We start from the raw sequence: 16,433 nt of genomic DNA, 5'->3' as shown, positions 1-16,433 counted from the left end.
AATTCCTAGGTTTAGTCTTTATATTAGTCATAGTCTAATGCTTCTATTCTTAGTGAGCTTATTCTTAAACTTAATCATAGTTTTACTTCTAATTCTTATACTTACAGTATTAGTTTTAGTCTTAATAGTCATAGTTATAGTCCAAGTATCATAATCCTAATGTTCTCGTTTTCATAGTTCTATATTTAATCATTCTCATCCTAGTCCAAGTCCTTATATAATAGTTATAGTGTATCCCTAGTAGTTGTAGTTCCATTCTAAGTTCAATCCAGAATCTAACTCTTATTTTTAATCTAAAAGTCAAACTCCTAGTAAGCATCTTCCTATTAATAATTTGAGTTGTTCAGTGATAATCCTAGTCCCTTAGTCATAATATTAGTTTTAGTTTAATAGTTCTATTTATAGTCATCCTAATTCTAAATGTAGTCTTAATTTTACTCATGGTAGTTCCAGTTTTAACCCTAGTAGTAGTTCTAGTCCTAATCAATATAGTCCAAATAATACTAGCCCTCCTAGTTCTAACTAATAATTCTATTCATAGTCATTATACTCCTAGTTAGAATCATATAGTAGTTATAATAGTTCTAGTTTTAACCTTAGTAAAAGTTCTATTCCTAATATAGTCCTATTAATAATAGCTCTCCTAGTTTTAGTTAATACTGTTAGTCTCATTAATAATAATCATATTCCTAGCCTCAATAGACATACTCCTAATAATACTGTTAATTCAATTGTTACTTATAAAGTCTTAGTACTATTCAATTGCAATCTTAGTATTAATAGTCCTAATAGCCATATTTCTAATAATTTTACTTATATTAACCTTTATCATAATCATCCTAATAGTATTAGCTATAATCTTAATCTTAGCAATCATAGGTATTTGTTATAGTCTCATTTCTAGTGATTATCTTAATCCTAGTCCTAATAGCTCTATTCTCAATCTTAATCTAGTTACCAAAATCCTAGTTTTAGTCATCTTGATAGTTATATTGTTTTTATCCTAGTTCTAATAGTCTTGGTCTTGGTTGTAAATAGTTATTGTAATCCTAATAGTCATAATCTTGGTTCTTACCATTTAAGTACTCTTAGTCATTGTCTTAATCCTTCTATAGTTATAGTATTAGTAGTCCTAGTAGTTCTCCTCGTAGTCCTCTTAATTATAGTAATAGTCTAATAGTTCTAGTTCTAGTCCTAATATCAATTTTTTTTTTGTTGAGAATGATTCGAAAAAAGCAATTAATTGGATTTCTTTAAAAAGTCCACCATCGAAGATGAATAACATAGAAAATAATTTTTTTTTTTAGTCCAATGCTAATAACACAAAGGGGGGAATAACTTTTTCTAACTTTTGACACAAGTTTAAGAAGTTATTCAATTTAAAGTGTATTTTTCTTGAAGGACTCAAGTCGATATTGAATTATATTAGTCTTGCAATGGAGGGAATCTTCCTTTTGAATAAGATTAAATGTTATATTATATTCTCCTAGTTGGTTAAGAAGATTTTATAATGTTTTAGATTTTCAATTCATTGAGAAATTTTTTTTCTGAAAATATGCTCATTAGCTTCAAATAGTTAGAGAGTTATTAGGTGTTTGGATGTGCCTACTGTCCTTGAGATGGGACTTTTTTCTTGACTAAGAGTGTCTTTCTGCTTTTGTTTTCTTGTCTTGATACATTCCTAATGAGTTTTATATTTAATCTTTTATTTTTATGGTTGTTGTAGTGTCTTGACTTTTTTTGTTGAAAATTTTAATTCATTCAATAAAAGTCACCTTGACATTTTGGTTTTCCAAATAATCAAGTGATTGTTGTCAAAAAATTATTTGAGATAATGATTTGCTTTTTGTTCATCCTTTTTATGAATTTATTTGAAGTGTTTAAAGTGAACATATGTATTTGTGTGTTTTGGAGAGATTAAATATTGTTTTTTTTAATTCTTTCGATATTGTAAGTTAGTTGTGTCTGTAAATGTAAATATTTTCACTTATATTAACAAGGATATACTTACTTTTGAACAAAAAAATATTTTATACATATTATATATGGAGGCTTTATTGATACTTTATAATTATGATTACAAAGGAGACCTTTTTTCATTCTCACTCTATTTTATTAGTATTCTTCAACCTGTTTAATTAATGAATGTTTTTTTTTAAATATTCTGATTATAAAAAAAATTTAAGATAAGAATAAGTTTTAATTGTTTATAACAGAGTAAATACTTAATTTAAACTTCAAATTTTTATTAATATTATAATTCAATTCTAGAAGTATCATGTTATAATTTAATTTATGAATTTTTTAAATTTGTTTTAAAAGAAACTTTAAAATAAAATTGTTAAAATTGTAAACGATAAATAAAGTATGTTATAATTCAAAATAAATGGTATATTTTTTTGAAGAAATTGATAAGGATTATTTAAATTTAAATTTTTTAAAGTAAATTCTATCCCATTTGGTCTAGAAAATTTTTTTTGTTCAGTTTTAATCTACTCATCTGTGTCCAAACCAGTATTCACTTCTTCCGGTGGCAACAAGAAGCAAAACTTTATATGTGGATGTTAATGTCAATCACAAATGAAATTTATTATTTTAGAAATTATAGAGATGCTGGAAATTTCTGATAAAAGGAAAAAAGATATTATATCATATTTCATTCCAAAGCAAAAGAAAATGGTGTTGATGTTGAGGTGGATCCTATAGAGAATGAGTCGAGTAATTACAAATATCATGTATATATATATATATATATCTATATATATAACATTTGGTTGATTGCTTTAATTAGTTGATCCCAATAGAAACATAGAGAAACAAAGGAGACCATGTATTTTCAACCTCATCCTGGTAAGCTCTGACAAGTCACTGCCATAGTGCCACTATGGAATGATTTGTAACCAGCAGCCTGGTTAAAATTGGTGTATATATACTACATTGTATATACATATTGTTGGAAAAAATTAATCCCTAAAGCATGCACAATCACACTAACGTAAAAATATAAAGAAAAGAATACAAATATTTTACGTAGTTCGGCAGTGATCTACGGGCAAGAACGGCATGAAAGAATTCTACTATGTAATATGAAAATACATCACCAATAGGTTAGTAAACCTATTTATAGATAAATTAGCAGAATTCTTTACAAATAAAAACTTTATAAGATATACATCAAATATTTTTCAAGATAAATATAAAGAAAATCTAAATAAATTATCCCTAAAATACAGATAAATATCGCCAAAATTCAAGACACATCAACAAATCTTTCTCTTAGCTTGAATTTCCTCTGTCATCAAAGCAGCTAATCATCTTGTCGCACTGTTTTGCCAACATGCCCCCACTGGGGCACTATTGAGTATCACATACTCTACCTAAGTTTAAGCCATACCTAAACTTGCTATTTAATCCCTGAACAAAGTGATATCTGCCATCAAGTTCTTCACACACAACACCAATCATCTGATCAGTATCTGAACTACTTAGTTCTTGCAAATCAATTGGTCCTGCAACTGACAAGTTATATGCAACCAGATTCTCATACCTCTGTGGTCGTCTAATCTGTCTTCTCTCCTTACATGTTGCAATATTATATGGTTGTTGTTGTTCAGGTGCCCTATCACCTTCTTGATTAAGATCATGCACTTCATTCTCTAGATTATTGTACTGAACTTCTAACTCTGCTTGTTCTCTAACAATGCGATCTAATTTTATTATTGTCTTCTCCTTCTAACTGAGCCTTTCATTCTAGATGCATAACTCAAAAATATGCACTTCTTGGCCCTCGGCTCAAGCTTACCATCCCTAACATGAGTATAAATATGACAAACAAACACTCTACACTAGAGTAATCAGTATGTGACCTAGACCATATCTCAAAAGGATTCTTACTCTAAATAGTTGTGGATGAAGATCTATTTAACTAAGAAACTAGCAATATTCACAACTTCAACCCAATATTCCTGTCCCACACTTGAATGAGACAACATACTTCGTGCCCTATCACAAAGCATTCTATTCATGTGTTCTGCAATATCATTCTGTTGTGGTGTCTTAACACAAGTGCGGTGTCTCACTATACCTTCCGTACTGCAAAAGTCATCAAACTCGTGATTGTAAAATTCTAACCCATTGCCAGTCCTAAGACCTTGATCTTCCTGTCTGTCTACTTCTCAATCATGGTCTTCCATATAACAAATGTTAAAAATGCCTTTTTCTAACTTTTGACACAAGTTTAAGAAGTTATTCTATTTGAAGTGTGTTTTTCTTGAAGGACTCAAATCGACATTGAATTATATTGGTCTTGTAATGGACGGAATCTTCCTTTTGAATAAGATTAAATGTTATATTATGTTCTCCTAGTTGGCTAAGAAGATTTTATCATGTTTTAGATTTTCAATTCGTTGAGAAATTTTTTGCTGAAAATATGCTCATTAGCTTCAAATAGTTAGAGAGCTATTAGGTGTGTGGATGTGCCTAATTTCCTTGATATGGGACTTTTTTCTTGACTAAGAGTGTCTTTATGCTTTTGTTTTGTTGTCTTGATACATTCCTAATGAGTTCTATATTTAATCTTCTATTTATATGGCTGTTGTAGTGTCCTCGATTTTTTTTGTTAAAAATTGTGATTCATTCAATAAAAGTCACCTTGACATTTTGGTTTTCCAAATAAGCAAGTGATTGTTGTCAAAAAATTATTTAGGATGGTGATTTTCTTTTGGTCCATCTTTTTTATGAATTTATTTGAAGTGTTTATGGTGAACATATGTATCTATGAGTTTTGGATAGATCAAATTTTTTTTTTATTCTTTCGATATTGTAAGTTAGTTGGGTCTGTAAATGTAAACATTTTCACTTATATTAATAAGGATATACTTACTTTTGAACAAAAAAAATATTATATATATATATATTATATATGGAGGCTTTATTGATACTTCATAATATGATTGTTTCAAAGGAGAGCTTTTTTCATTCTCACTCTATTTTATTAGAATTCTTCAACCTGTTTAATTGATGAATGTTTTTTTCTAAAATATTTTGATTATAAAAAAATTTAAGATAAGAATAAGTTCTAATTCTATATAATAGAGCAAATACTCAATTTAAACTTCGAACTTTAGTTAATATTACAATTCAATCCTGAAAGTATCATGTTATAATTTAATTTATGAATTTTTTAAATTTATTTAAAAGAAACTTTAAAATAAAACTGTTAAAATTGTAAATGATAAATAAAAAATGTTATAATTCAAAATAAATAGTATATTTTTCTAAAGAAATTGATAAAGATTATTTAAATTTAAATTTTTAAAAGTAAATTCTACCCTATTTGGTCTAGAAAAAACTTTTTGTTCAGTTTTAATATGCTAATCTGTGTCCATACTAGTATTCACTTCTTCTGGTGGTAATAAGAAGCAAAACTTTATATATGGATATTAATGTCAATCACAGATGAAATTTATGAATTTAGAAATTACAGAGATGTTGAAAGTTTCTAATAAAAGGTTAAAAGGCATTATATGTAGCGCCCGGAAAGGGTGAAAAAAAAAAAAAAGCCACGTCGGCAGCCATGTCAGCAGACCCAGTCAGCAGTCCTGGCCAACCGGGACCTACCACATGGCAAGACCACGTCGATCCGGGACGGGCCACGTTGGCAATCCGCGTATGCGCGATCGGACGGTCCAGATCAAGCGTGCGATCGGACGGCTCAGATGCAATCGCACGGACGACCCAGATTCAATCAAAAACGGACGGCCCAGATTAAAACAAAATGGACGGCTGAGATCAAAAGGCAAAAGGGTATAAATAGAACCCCCACACCAGACCACAAAACCCTAGCCGCCTGCCCTCTCCGGAGAAGACGAACCAGAAGCCGGCCGCCGCACCGGGGAGATTTTCGACAGCCGATCGAGGTAAATTTCATACCCCCGACTCGTTTTTCCACGCTGATTTCTCCTGTGGCCAAATCGGAGCCAAAATCCTGGCCAAACGGCCGGAAAACACGGCCGAAACCCAGCGCCGCCGCCGCGCCCCTTCTCAGTTTTTGCCTCCGATGAGGCCCTTCTCGGCCTCCGTTTAATGCAATTTTTATATCACAGTGATCACCATTCTTTTCTCTACAGGTTGATCGGAGCCAAATCACCAAAACATAAACTTCACCGGAGAGTCGCCGCACCCGAGAGCACCGCCACTGGTAAGCTTCGGTTTTCCGTAATTTTTTGGCCCCCCGAGGGCCCTAGGGTTGTTTTATCGCAAGGATCGATGCAAGTGTGGCCGAATTCGACCGAAAACGGCCAAACCGAGGCGAATCGCCGCCGCTTGCGGCGGCGCCGTCGCCGGAGCATGGCGGAGCCGCCGTGCCGGAATTGCGATATTGGCCAAAAAGGGGCCCTGGGCCTAATTTGGAATTTTTTGGAACACGTGCAGGTAGCAGTAGTGCGTTTCAGTTCTCTGGGAAAAATTCAGGAAAAATTAGGGACAGCCTGTAGGCGCACTGTGAAGCCGTGTTCGGACCCCGAAACTAGTAAGGACCCCTCACCCTATTTCCTATCACGGTACTAAAGTTCAGTATATGATAAAATGGTATTTCATGAATCAACGAATGTGTGAAATTGCTTAAGGTCGCTAATGGAGCCCGAGTCTAGTGTGGTTGTCGGTTAACTGTTATTTGCCCTGTTTTACAGTTTTAAAAGCAGTATGAGGTTTGATATTTTCATTTTATAGTTTCGTGTGTATATTTTACTGTTTTATTGATTATGGATTGAATGATTGGGATATTGATGCTGTATGTTGTCTGTTTGGCATAAATTACTGTTTTGCTTGTTTGTATGTGGATTGATGATGCTGACTGAGGAAAAAGAGAATGAAAGATTATGTAAATGGATAATTGTATAATGTGGTCAGCCTGACTAAATATCCTGGGAGATGGTGGACGGACCGGGTCCGTAGGGAACCCTACCGGGATTGTGGTCTCCCATACCGGACGGGGTATGGAGATCTTATGTGTTTTGGCGCCCATACCAGACGGGGTATGGGGACGGCCCGTTTCACCCTCATACCGGACGGGGTATGGGGACGGCCCTGGAATATGATTTCAAGTGTTAAGGGTTAACGGGTAGCGGGACCCCTATGGATCCCCATGGATACTAGTGGGCTGGTAAATGAGGAAAATATGTTGTATAACGATTGAATTACAAAAGGCTTGATAAGTATTATGTTATACAGTTCATAAATAATTTCATGATGATGATAATGTTATTGCTTTCGTATACTGTTTTATGGATTCCATCGAGGTAAGTGGATGGTGAAGGATTTATTATTGATAAAAGAATTTGTTGTAAATTATACTCCATTGGTCTTTTTGTGTTTTCTACTCACCTTTACCTCCGTGACGGTGAGATATCGTGATGTCTTTACTGGGCTAGTATAGCTCATTCCTTATTTAATCATTTCAGATCAGGAAGACATCGTTCCCGAGCCGGTTCCGCAGGAGGACGACGAAGGAGACGCCTAAAGACTCCATAGTCATATTCGTAGCTTTTACTTTCAAGTTTCTCCTTTAGGTAGTTTGATCTTTTATATTTTGTGAGCACGTTTTTGGTTTTAGTGTAAGGGGATGTTAATCGAATTTTGACTTCGCTTCCGCATTTGATATTTTTAATATACATTTCATTTTAAATTTCCGGAGCCGTTACATTATATCATATTGCATTCCAAAACAAAAGAAAAGGGTGTTGATGTTGAGGTGGATCCTATAGAGAATGAGTCAAAAAATTATAAATATCATATATATATATATATATATATTTTTTCAGAACATTTGGTTGATTGCTTTAATTAGTTGATCGCAATAGAGATAGAGAAAAACAAAGGAGGCCATGTATTTTCGACCTCATCATGGTAAGCTCTGACAACTAGTTAGTGACCTAATGCCACCATGAAATGATCTGTAACCAGCAACCTAGTTAAATTTGGTGTATATATACTACGGTGTATATATATATTGTTGAAAAAAATTAATCCCTAAAGGATGCATAATCACACCAAAGTAAAAGCATAAAGAAAAGAACACAAGTATTTTACTTTATTTGACAGTGTGTCTATATTCACGGGTAAAACCGATAAAAAAGATATCTACTATGTAATCAGATAATACATCACCAATAGATTAGTACATATATTTATAGAAAAACTAGTAAAGTTCTTCACAAATAAAAACTCTGTAAATATCACATACTCCAGCTAAGTTTAGGCTGCACCTAAACTTGCTATCTGATCCCTGAACAAAGTGATATCTACCATCAAGTTCTTTACACACAACATCAATCATCTGATTAGCATCTGAACTACCTGGTTCTTGTAAATCAGCTAGTGTTGCAACTGATAAATTATATGCAACCAGATTCTCATACCTCTGTGGTTGTATAATCTGTCTTCTCTCCCTACTTGTTGCAATACTATATGATTGTGTTTGTTCAGGTGCCCTATCACCTTCTTGATTAAGATCATGGACTTCATTCTCTGAACCATTGGACTAAGCTTCTAACTCTGATTGTTCTCTGATACCGTGATCTGATTCTATTATTGCCTTTCCTTTCTGACTGTCTAATGAAGCAGACTCATTAAATATCACATTTTTGCTGATAATCAACACTAAAATTTTAGGATCGTTACACCACAACCTATAGCCTTTCACTCCAGATGCATACCCTAGAAATATGCACTTCTTTGCCCTCGACTCAAGCTTACCATCCCTAACATGAGTATAAGTAGGACAACCAAATACTCTCAACTGAAAGTAATCAGCATGTGACCTAGACCATATCTCAAAAGGAGTCTTACTCTCAATAGTTGTAGATGGAGATCTATTAATTAAGAAACTAATAGTATTCACAGCTTCAGCCCAAAATTTATGTCCCATACTTGAATGAGACAACATATTTCATGCCCTATCATCAAGTGTCCCATTCATGTGTTATACAATATCATTATATTGTGGTGTCCTAACACAAGTGCGGTGTCTCACTATACATTCCGTACTGCAGAAGTCATCAAACTCGTGATTGTAAAGTTCTAACCCATTATCAGTCTTAAGACACTTGATCTTCATCTCTGTCTGCATCTCAATCATGGTCTTCCATCTGATAAATGTTAAAAATGCATCTTTCTTGGATTTCAGAAAATACACCTATACTTTCTTAGAGTAATCATCAATCAATGTCATAAAGTACCTAACACCACTCTTGGAGGAAACTCTGTATGGACCCCATAAGTCAGAATGAACATAATTCAACTTACCTTTGGTCTTGTGCACAACCTTTTTGTTGAATTTCACTCTGGTCTGCTTGTCAAACACACAGTGTTCACAGAAATCCAAAGATCCTCTTTTATACCCGTTCAACAAACTTTGTCTCTTCAAAACAGATAACCTCTTGTCACTCATATGACCCAAACGTAGATGTCATAATTAATTCTGATTACTGCTCCCTGATGCTACAGCTGCTTTCCCTGAAACTACATTTTTCTGAAAAACATACAATCTAGATTCTAAAATGTTTTTCATGAGTACCTTGGAGTCTTTACACACTTTAAGAGTACCATTCTCTACATGATATTTATAATCCTGAGTCGCCAATATAGAAAAAGAAATCAGATTCCTCTTCATCTGAGGAACATGCCAACACTCAATAGTTCTAATAATACCATCAAACATTCTTAATTTGATATTACCAATCCTAGTTACAGATAACGAATTGTCATCTTTTATATACACGATACCACTCATCTGCTTATAAATAGCAAACCAATGCCTATGTGGACACATGTGGAATGTAGCACTAGAATCAAGAATTTAAAAGTTCTTTCTATGATCCGAATTCACATATACATCTACTCTAACACTGCTGCTATCACTATTATTAGAATTACCATTCTGTTATGGTATTCTAACACAAGTTCGGTGTCTCACTATAATTTTCGTATTGCAGAAGTCATCAAACTCATGATTGCAAAATTTTTACCCATTATCAATCCTAAACCACTTGATCTTCCTCTCTGTTTGCTTCTTAATCATGGTATTCCATCTGACAAATGTTAAAAATGTCTTTTTCTAACTTTTGACACATGTTTAAGAAGTTATTTAATTTGAAGTGTGTTTTTCTTGAAGGACTCAAGTCGACATTGAATTATATTAGTCTTGCAATGGAGGAAATTTTCCTTTTGAATAAGATTAAATGTTATATTATGTTCTCCTAGTTGGCTAAGAAGATTTTATAATGTTTTAGATTTTTAATTTGTTGAGAAAATTTTTTCTGAAAATATGCTCATTAGCTTCAAATAGTTAGAGAGCTATTAGATGTGTGGATGTGCCTAATTTCCTTTAGATGGGACTTTTTTCTTGACTTAGCTTGTCTTGCTGCTTTTTAGTTTGTTGTCTTGATACATTCCTAATGAGTTCTATATTTAATCTTCTATTTATATGGCTGTTGTAGTGTTCTCGATTTTTTTTTTGTTAAAAATTGTGATTCATTCAAGAAAAGTCACCTTGGCATTTTGGTTTTCCAAATAATCAAGTGATTGTTGTCAAAAAATTATTTGGGATAATGATTTGCTTTTAGTTCATCTTTTTTTATGAATTTATTTGAAATGTTTAAAATAAACATATGTATTTGTGTGTTTTAGATAGATCAAATATTGTTTTTTTTATTCTTTCGATATTGTAAGTTAGTTTGGTCTGTAAATGTAAATCACTTATATTAACAATGATATACTTGCTTTTGAACAAAAAATTATTTTATTTATATTATGTATGGAGGCTTTATTGATACCTTATAATTATGATTGTTTCAAAGGAGACGTTTTTTCATTCTTACTCTATTTTATTAGGATTCTTTAATCTGTTTAATTGATGAATATTTTTTCTAAAACATTCTGATTATAAAAAAATTTAAGGTAAGAATAAGTTCTAATTGTATATAACATAGCAAATACTCAATTTAAATTTCGAATTTTAGTTAATATTACAATTCAATCCTCGAAGTATCATGTTATAATTTAATTTATGAATTTTTTAAATTTATTTTTTAAAAAAACTTTATAACAAAATTGTTAAAATTGTAAATGATAAATAAAATATGTTATAATTCAAAATAAATTGCATATTTTTTTAAAGAAATTAATAAGGATTATTTAAATTTAAATTTTTTAAAGTAAATTCTACCCTATTTGGTCTAGAAAAAAAATTTTGTTTAATTTTAATCTACTCATCTATGTCCAAATCAGTATTCACTTCTTCTGGTGGTAACAAGAAGCAAAACTTCAAGATGTGAATGTTAATGTCAATCACAAATGAAATTTATGAATTTAAAAATTACAGAAATGTTGGAAGTTTCTAATAAAAAGAAAAAAGACGTTATATCATATTGTATTTGCATTCCAAAGCAAAAGAAAAATGGTGTTGATGTTGAGGTGGATCCTGCAAAGAATGAGTCTTTGTAATTACAAATATCATATATATATATATGATTGCTCTAATTAGTTGATCCCAATATAAACATAGTTACAAAGGAGGCCATGTATTTTCGACCTCATCTTGGTAAGCAAGCTCTGACAACTAGTCAATGACCTAGTGCCACCATGGAACGATTTGTAACCAGCAGCCTGGTTAAATTTGGTGTGTGTATAATATATATATACACATGTAATGTTTGAATTTTATGCTTGTCTAATTTTGTTTTAGGAAAAAGAAAAATTTAAAGAGAGTGAAATTGGGGGGGTTGAGAGGTTGTAACATATACCCACCGTTTGTTTATTCTTAGCTTTCAAACAATTCATCATCACTTAGTTGTGTTATTGTCTGATCCACGACATGAAAGCCATTTCTCAACCATTTTTTCTCTTGCCCAATAAGCATTGTTTTTATTTTTCCTTTCTTCCTTTCTTCTTTTCTTCCTATAATTTATATATATATATATATATATATAAGAAAATGATAATTTTGTACTCTAGTTTAGTTTTGAAAACACTAACTGTAAGTAAACCATTTCTTTGGAATGTTATTCTTAATTTGTCCAAAATATTTCAAAAAAGCACATGATGTACTTAGGATTTTCATTAATAGAATGCCCTTTTGAATCTGCAAGTGCCCATAATGAATCTTATATGTATAATGATTCCTCGTTACAAAATCATAATGTCTTCCTATTTTGGCACATAAACGACTTAATTACGAAATTATAATATTGATAACCCATATATATAATATATAACCCATAGTGTTTAAATTAGATTGGTGATAATTCACTATGATATTTTTTAACTATATGCATTAACTAGAGGAACCTGTCCCATATTCACTTAATTACATACACACGTGAACAAAATTTTCAAGATGGATAAATAAAGTATGTGAAGTTTATAACTTTATGATGGTTTAACTAGAGAAGCCGAAAGTTGGTGAAATATATATATATATATATACATACGAATATATTTATTTTAAGAGTTTTGAGAATGAAGTAATACACATTGATCATCCAACAAAATTTGTGGTTAATGGTAATAGTAAACAGAAAAGGGTATTAACTTTAGTTTCCCAAACTAAGAATATTAACCCTTTAAAACAGGAAACCACAGTTTGTGTAGAATGCAAGAAAACATGGTTTAATTTGTTGATTTTGTTAATTAGAAATCTTGGTTTTGAAGAATAAGCTTACCTAACCAAGCAAAAACGACATTGTAGCAATTGCCAGTTCTTGGTCAGATCATCTTCTCCTTTAAAAGGATGCGTTGGCCAGTTACCATTACATGATCAGTTCAAACAATTCAGTTTGCACACAGAAAGAAAGGACACAACAAGAGAGGTTCAAATCTTGAAAAGATAGTGGAGAGTTGAAAATGGAGTATTCTTCCTTTCGGTTTCTCATCTTTTTAACTTGCCTTTTTCCAGCTTTCGTCCACTGCAGAGTTCGCCATTATAAGTTCAATGTAAGGCTTCCAATCACCCATATATATATTTACACGCGCACACACACAAACCTATATTTAACGTTTCCCTCAAATCTTAAGAATGTTTGGAGGACATGAAATATTTCTAATGAACACCAACTTACAAACTTATACTTTCCTAACTGACTCAGTTTGCAAGTTAACGAGAAATGATCATTTGCATGCTCATATATATCTGTATGTGTGTGTAAATATTTACACATATAACAGGTGGTGATGAAGAACACAACTAGACTGTGTTCAAGCAAGCCCATTGTGACAGTTAATGGCAAGTTCCCAGGACCTACTCTCTATGCCAGGGAAGATGATACAGTGCTTGTCAAGGTTGTCAACCACGTCAAATACAACGTCTCTATTCACTGGTAACTCTACATATTAACATTCATATAATTATGTATAGATACAGCTAATCTCAAATAAAAAATGAAACATCTTGAAATTTTTAAGAGTAATATAGTTTGGGTTTGTGTATTGTTGGGCTGGGCAGGCACGGAATTAGGCAACTAAGAACAGGATGGGCTGATGGACCAGCATATATAACACAATGCCCAATTCAGCCCGGCCAAAGCTATACATACAACTTCACCATCACAGGCCAACGCGGCACGCTTCTGTGGCACGCTCATATTCTCTGGCTAAGGGCAACAGTTCATGGTGCCATTGTTATCTTACCCAAACGTGGGGTGCCCTATCCATTCCCTACCCCCCACAAGGAAGTTGTTCTAGTATTAGGTGACCCAACTTATCATATTTAGATATTTGTCTCTATAAATAAAAATAGATCAACCCATAGTCATTGACTATTAAATTTAACAATGGCAGCCGAATGGTGGAAATCAGACACTGAAGCTGTTATCAATGAAGCTCTCAAATCTGGATTGGCTCCTAATGTTTCAGATGCTCACACCATGAATGGCCATCCTGGACCTTCATCGAATTGTTCTTCACAGAGTACTCATCCCTCCACAATCAACAAGACTATATATATACAAATATATATATATATGATAGTAATTTACCTCGTGGTAATTGTGCAGGGGGTTTCAGATTAGCTGTTGAAAGCGGAAAGACCTATATGCTACGCATAATCAATGCTGCACTCAATGAAGAACTCTTCTTCAAGATTGCTGGGCACAAGCTCACCGTGGTGGAAGTCGACGCCACATATGTGAAACCATTTAAAATAGACACAATCACAGTAGCTCCAGGCCAAACCACTAATGTCCTTGTAACGGCGGATAAAACCGCCGGGAAATACTTAGTCGCCGCTTCTCCTTTCATGGACGCACCAATAGCAGTCGACAACATCACAGCCACCGCTACATTGCATTACTCGGGCACGCTAGCAAACTCCCCCACCACCCTCACCGCCACTCCTCCCCAAAACGCCACCGTAGTAGCCAACAGCTTTACACAATCTCTGCGGAGTCTCAACTCCAAAACTTACCCTGCTCTAGTCCCAAAAACTGTTGACCACAATCTTCTCTTCACTGTAGGCTTAGGAATCAACCCTTGTCCAACCTGCAAAGCCGGTAATGGTAGCAGGGTGGTGGCTAGTATGAACAATGTGACATTTGTCATGCCTACCGTGGCCTTACTTCAAGCACGTTTCTTCAACATCAGTGGTGTGTTTACTACTGATTTTCCTGCTAAACCGGCTCATGGTTTCAATTTCACCGGCAGTGGACCTGCAAATTTGGCCACCAGTAGAGGAACCAAGGTGTTTAGATTGGCTTATAACTCTACTGTTCAACTTGTTCTGCAAGATACTGGGATTGTAACACCTGAAAACCATCCAATCCATCTACACGGCTTCAATTTCTTCGCTGTCGGCACCGGACAAGGAAATTTCGACGCAAGTAAAGATCCTAAGAATTTTAACCTGGCTGATCCTGTTGAGAGGAATACAATTGGAGTACCATCTGGTGGGTGGACAGCTATCAGATTCAGAGCGGATAATCCAGGTAATTAAGTCTTTATATGCCAATCAGGGCTTAAATTTTCTTTCTCATTTTCCTTTTTTATAACTTAATCCTGACATATTTCCAAAATCTTGTAGGGGTTTGGTTCATGCATTGTCATTTGGAAGTGCACACAACGTGGGGACTGAAGATGGCATTCTTAGTGGACAATGGAAAGGGTCCTAACCAATCTCTTTTACCTCCTCCAAGTGATCTTCCAAAATGTTAAGTAAAGAAGACCAAAAAGCTATTGGCTTCAACAGAGAGAATCTTGAACTGTTCGGGAGGAAAAAAAAGGAGAAAGATAAAAAAGAGAAAAGAAAAAAGAGAGAACCGTGAGAGAGTTATTGAATAAAAAAGAGATGGGCGGATATTCAGTTGTCGGTAATTGAGCTAAATTAAATCTGCTCAAAGAATTTTTATGTAACATTATATGAGAATTTTACTTATTGAAATAATACATATCTATTTTTTTTTAATTAATTAGTATATATGACTTATAAACATAAGTCTAAGTCAAATTTTATTTGTTCAGAGGTATAACCGAAAAAAATATTTTGAATCAAATTGTAATAAGTACTAAATTTTAAGAATTTATTTGATAATATATCTAAAAAATTGTAATATACACATAAAGAACGGATAACAAATTGATCTAAACCCAATAGGCTCGTAGAAAATACAAATTGAAATAATCCGATCAAATCTGGTTTTTCCCTAATAATACACAAAGGTCTAAGCATTGTACTTGTGTAAAAGGCCAATATCTCTTAATTAAATGGGCTAAACTAAGTTTAACATTCAATTAATCTTATCCTATTAACTATTTGACAATGCTAGTCCATAAAATAGAATGCCAAATTAATTCTTCAAAATCTTAACCACAAGATAGAATGTCAAATTTCATTAGCATTTTTCCCTGCCGACCAATTATCTAAAATAATAGGCTAAGGCTTTCACCAAGAGATATTAGGATCACCCACGTTAAAATCCTTAATCACATTAAGTTGCCAAATTAACTTTGGTTTATTTATTATTTAAAAAGATAAAACGATAAAAAAATATTATGTAATAATTAATTAAAGGGTACTTGGATCTCTACGTGAAAACCATAGGAGTGAAATAAGGAATAAAAATAACAAGTTCTTGTAATTTGTAAGAGGCATATTTTTTTTAAATTTGAAGGGTTACTTTAATTTCTTAGTTAGTAAACAATAACATTTTTTAAAAGAGATTATAAATAATCAGAAATAAAAATTAAGGATTACTAACTTTTAAAAATATTATAATTTTAAATTATTTATCAAACACGTAAAAAAAAAAAAAACTTTTACAAGTTATTAGAGAGTTTATAAACTCTTATTAAGAGAAAACTACGTTAAGAAATTTAAAAAAAAAAAAAAAAAAAAAAAAAAAAACTCTTGAGTAACATAAATCCAAGTGAGATAATTTATAAGCACC

General features: G+C 32.7%; 1 protein-coding gene across 1 annotated transcript; it reads left to right on the top strand.

Moving 5' to 3' along the window:
* The first annotated feature begins 12,802 nt into the window (after positions 1–12,802).
* On the top strand, positions 12,803–15,451 carry LOC110814258 (laccase-4-like). The gene is made up of 6 exons (XM_088209587.1): positions 12,803–12,990; positions 13,222–13,373; positions 13,499–13,743; positions 13,834–13,962; positions 14,049–14,975; positions 15,071–15,451. Exons 1-6 carry the CDS (start codon positions 12,901–12,903, stop codon positions 15,199–15,201), a joined length of 1,674 nt encoding a protein of 557 aa, XP_088065713.1. The 5' UTR covers positions 12,803–12,900; the 3' UTR covers positions 15,202–15,451.
* Positions 15,452–16,433: the final 982 nt, after the last annotated feature.

The sequence above is a fragment of the Carica papaya genome, chromosome 8, assembly GCF_054855325.1.
Source record: "Carica papaya isolate Zhongbai chromosome 8, ASM5485532v1, whole genome shotgun sequence".
Lineage (NCBI taxonomy): Eukaryota > Viridiplantae > Streptophyta > Magnoliopsida > Brassicales > Caricaceae > Carica > Carica papaya.
The sequence above is the reverse complement of the archived record's forward strand: the minus strand, read 5'-3'. Positions and strand labels throughout refer to the sequence as shown.

Coding starts and splice junctions, on each gene's coding strand:
- LOC110814258 (XM_088209587.1), top strand. CDS start 12,901: ATGGAGTATTCTTCCTTTCGGTTTCTCATCTTTTTAACTTGCCTTTTT. Junction 12,991..13,221: donor TTCGCCATTATAAGTTCAAT/GTAAGGCTTCCA, acceptor CACATATAACAG/GTGGTGATGAAGAACACAAC. Junction 13,963..14,048: donor ATCGAATTGTTCTTCACAGA/GTACTCATCCCT, acceptor GTAATTGTGCAG/GGGGTTTCAGATTAGCTGTT.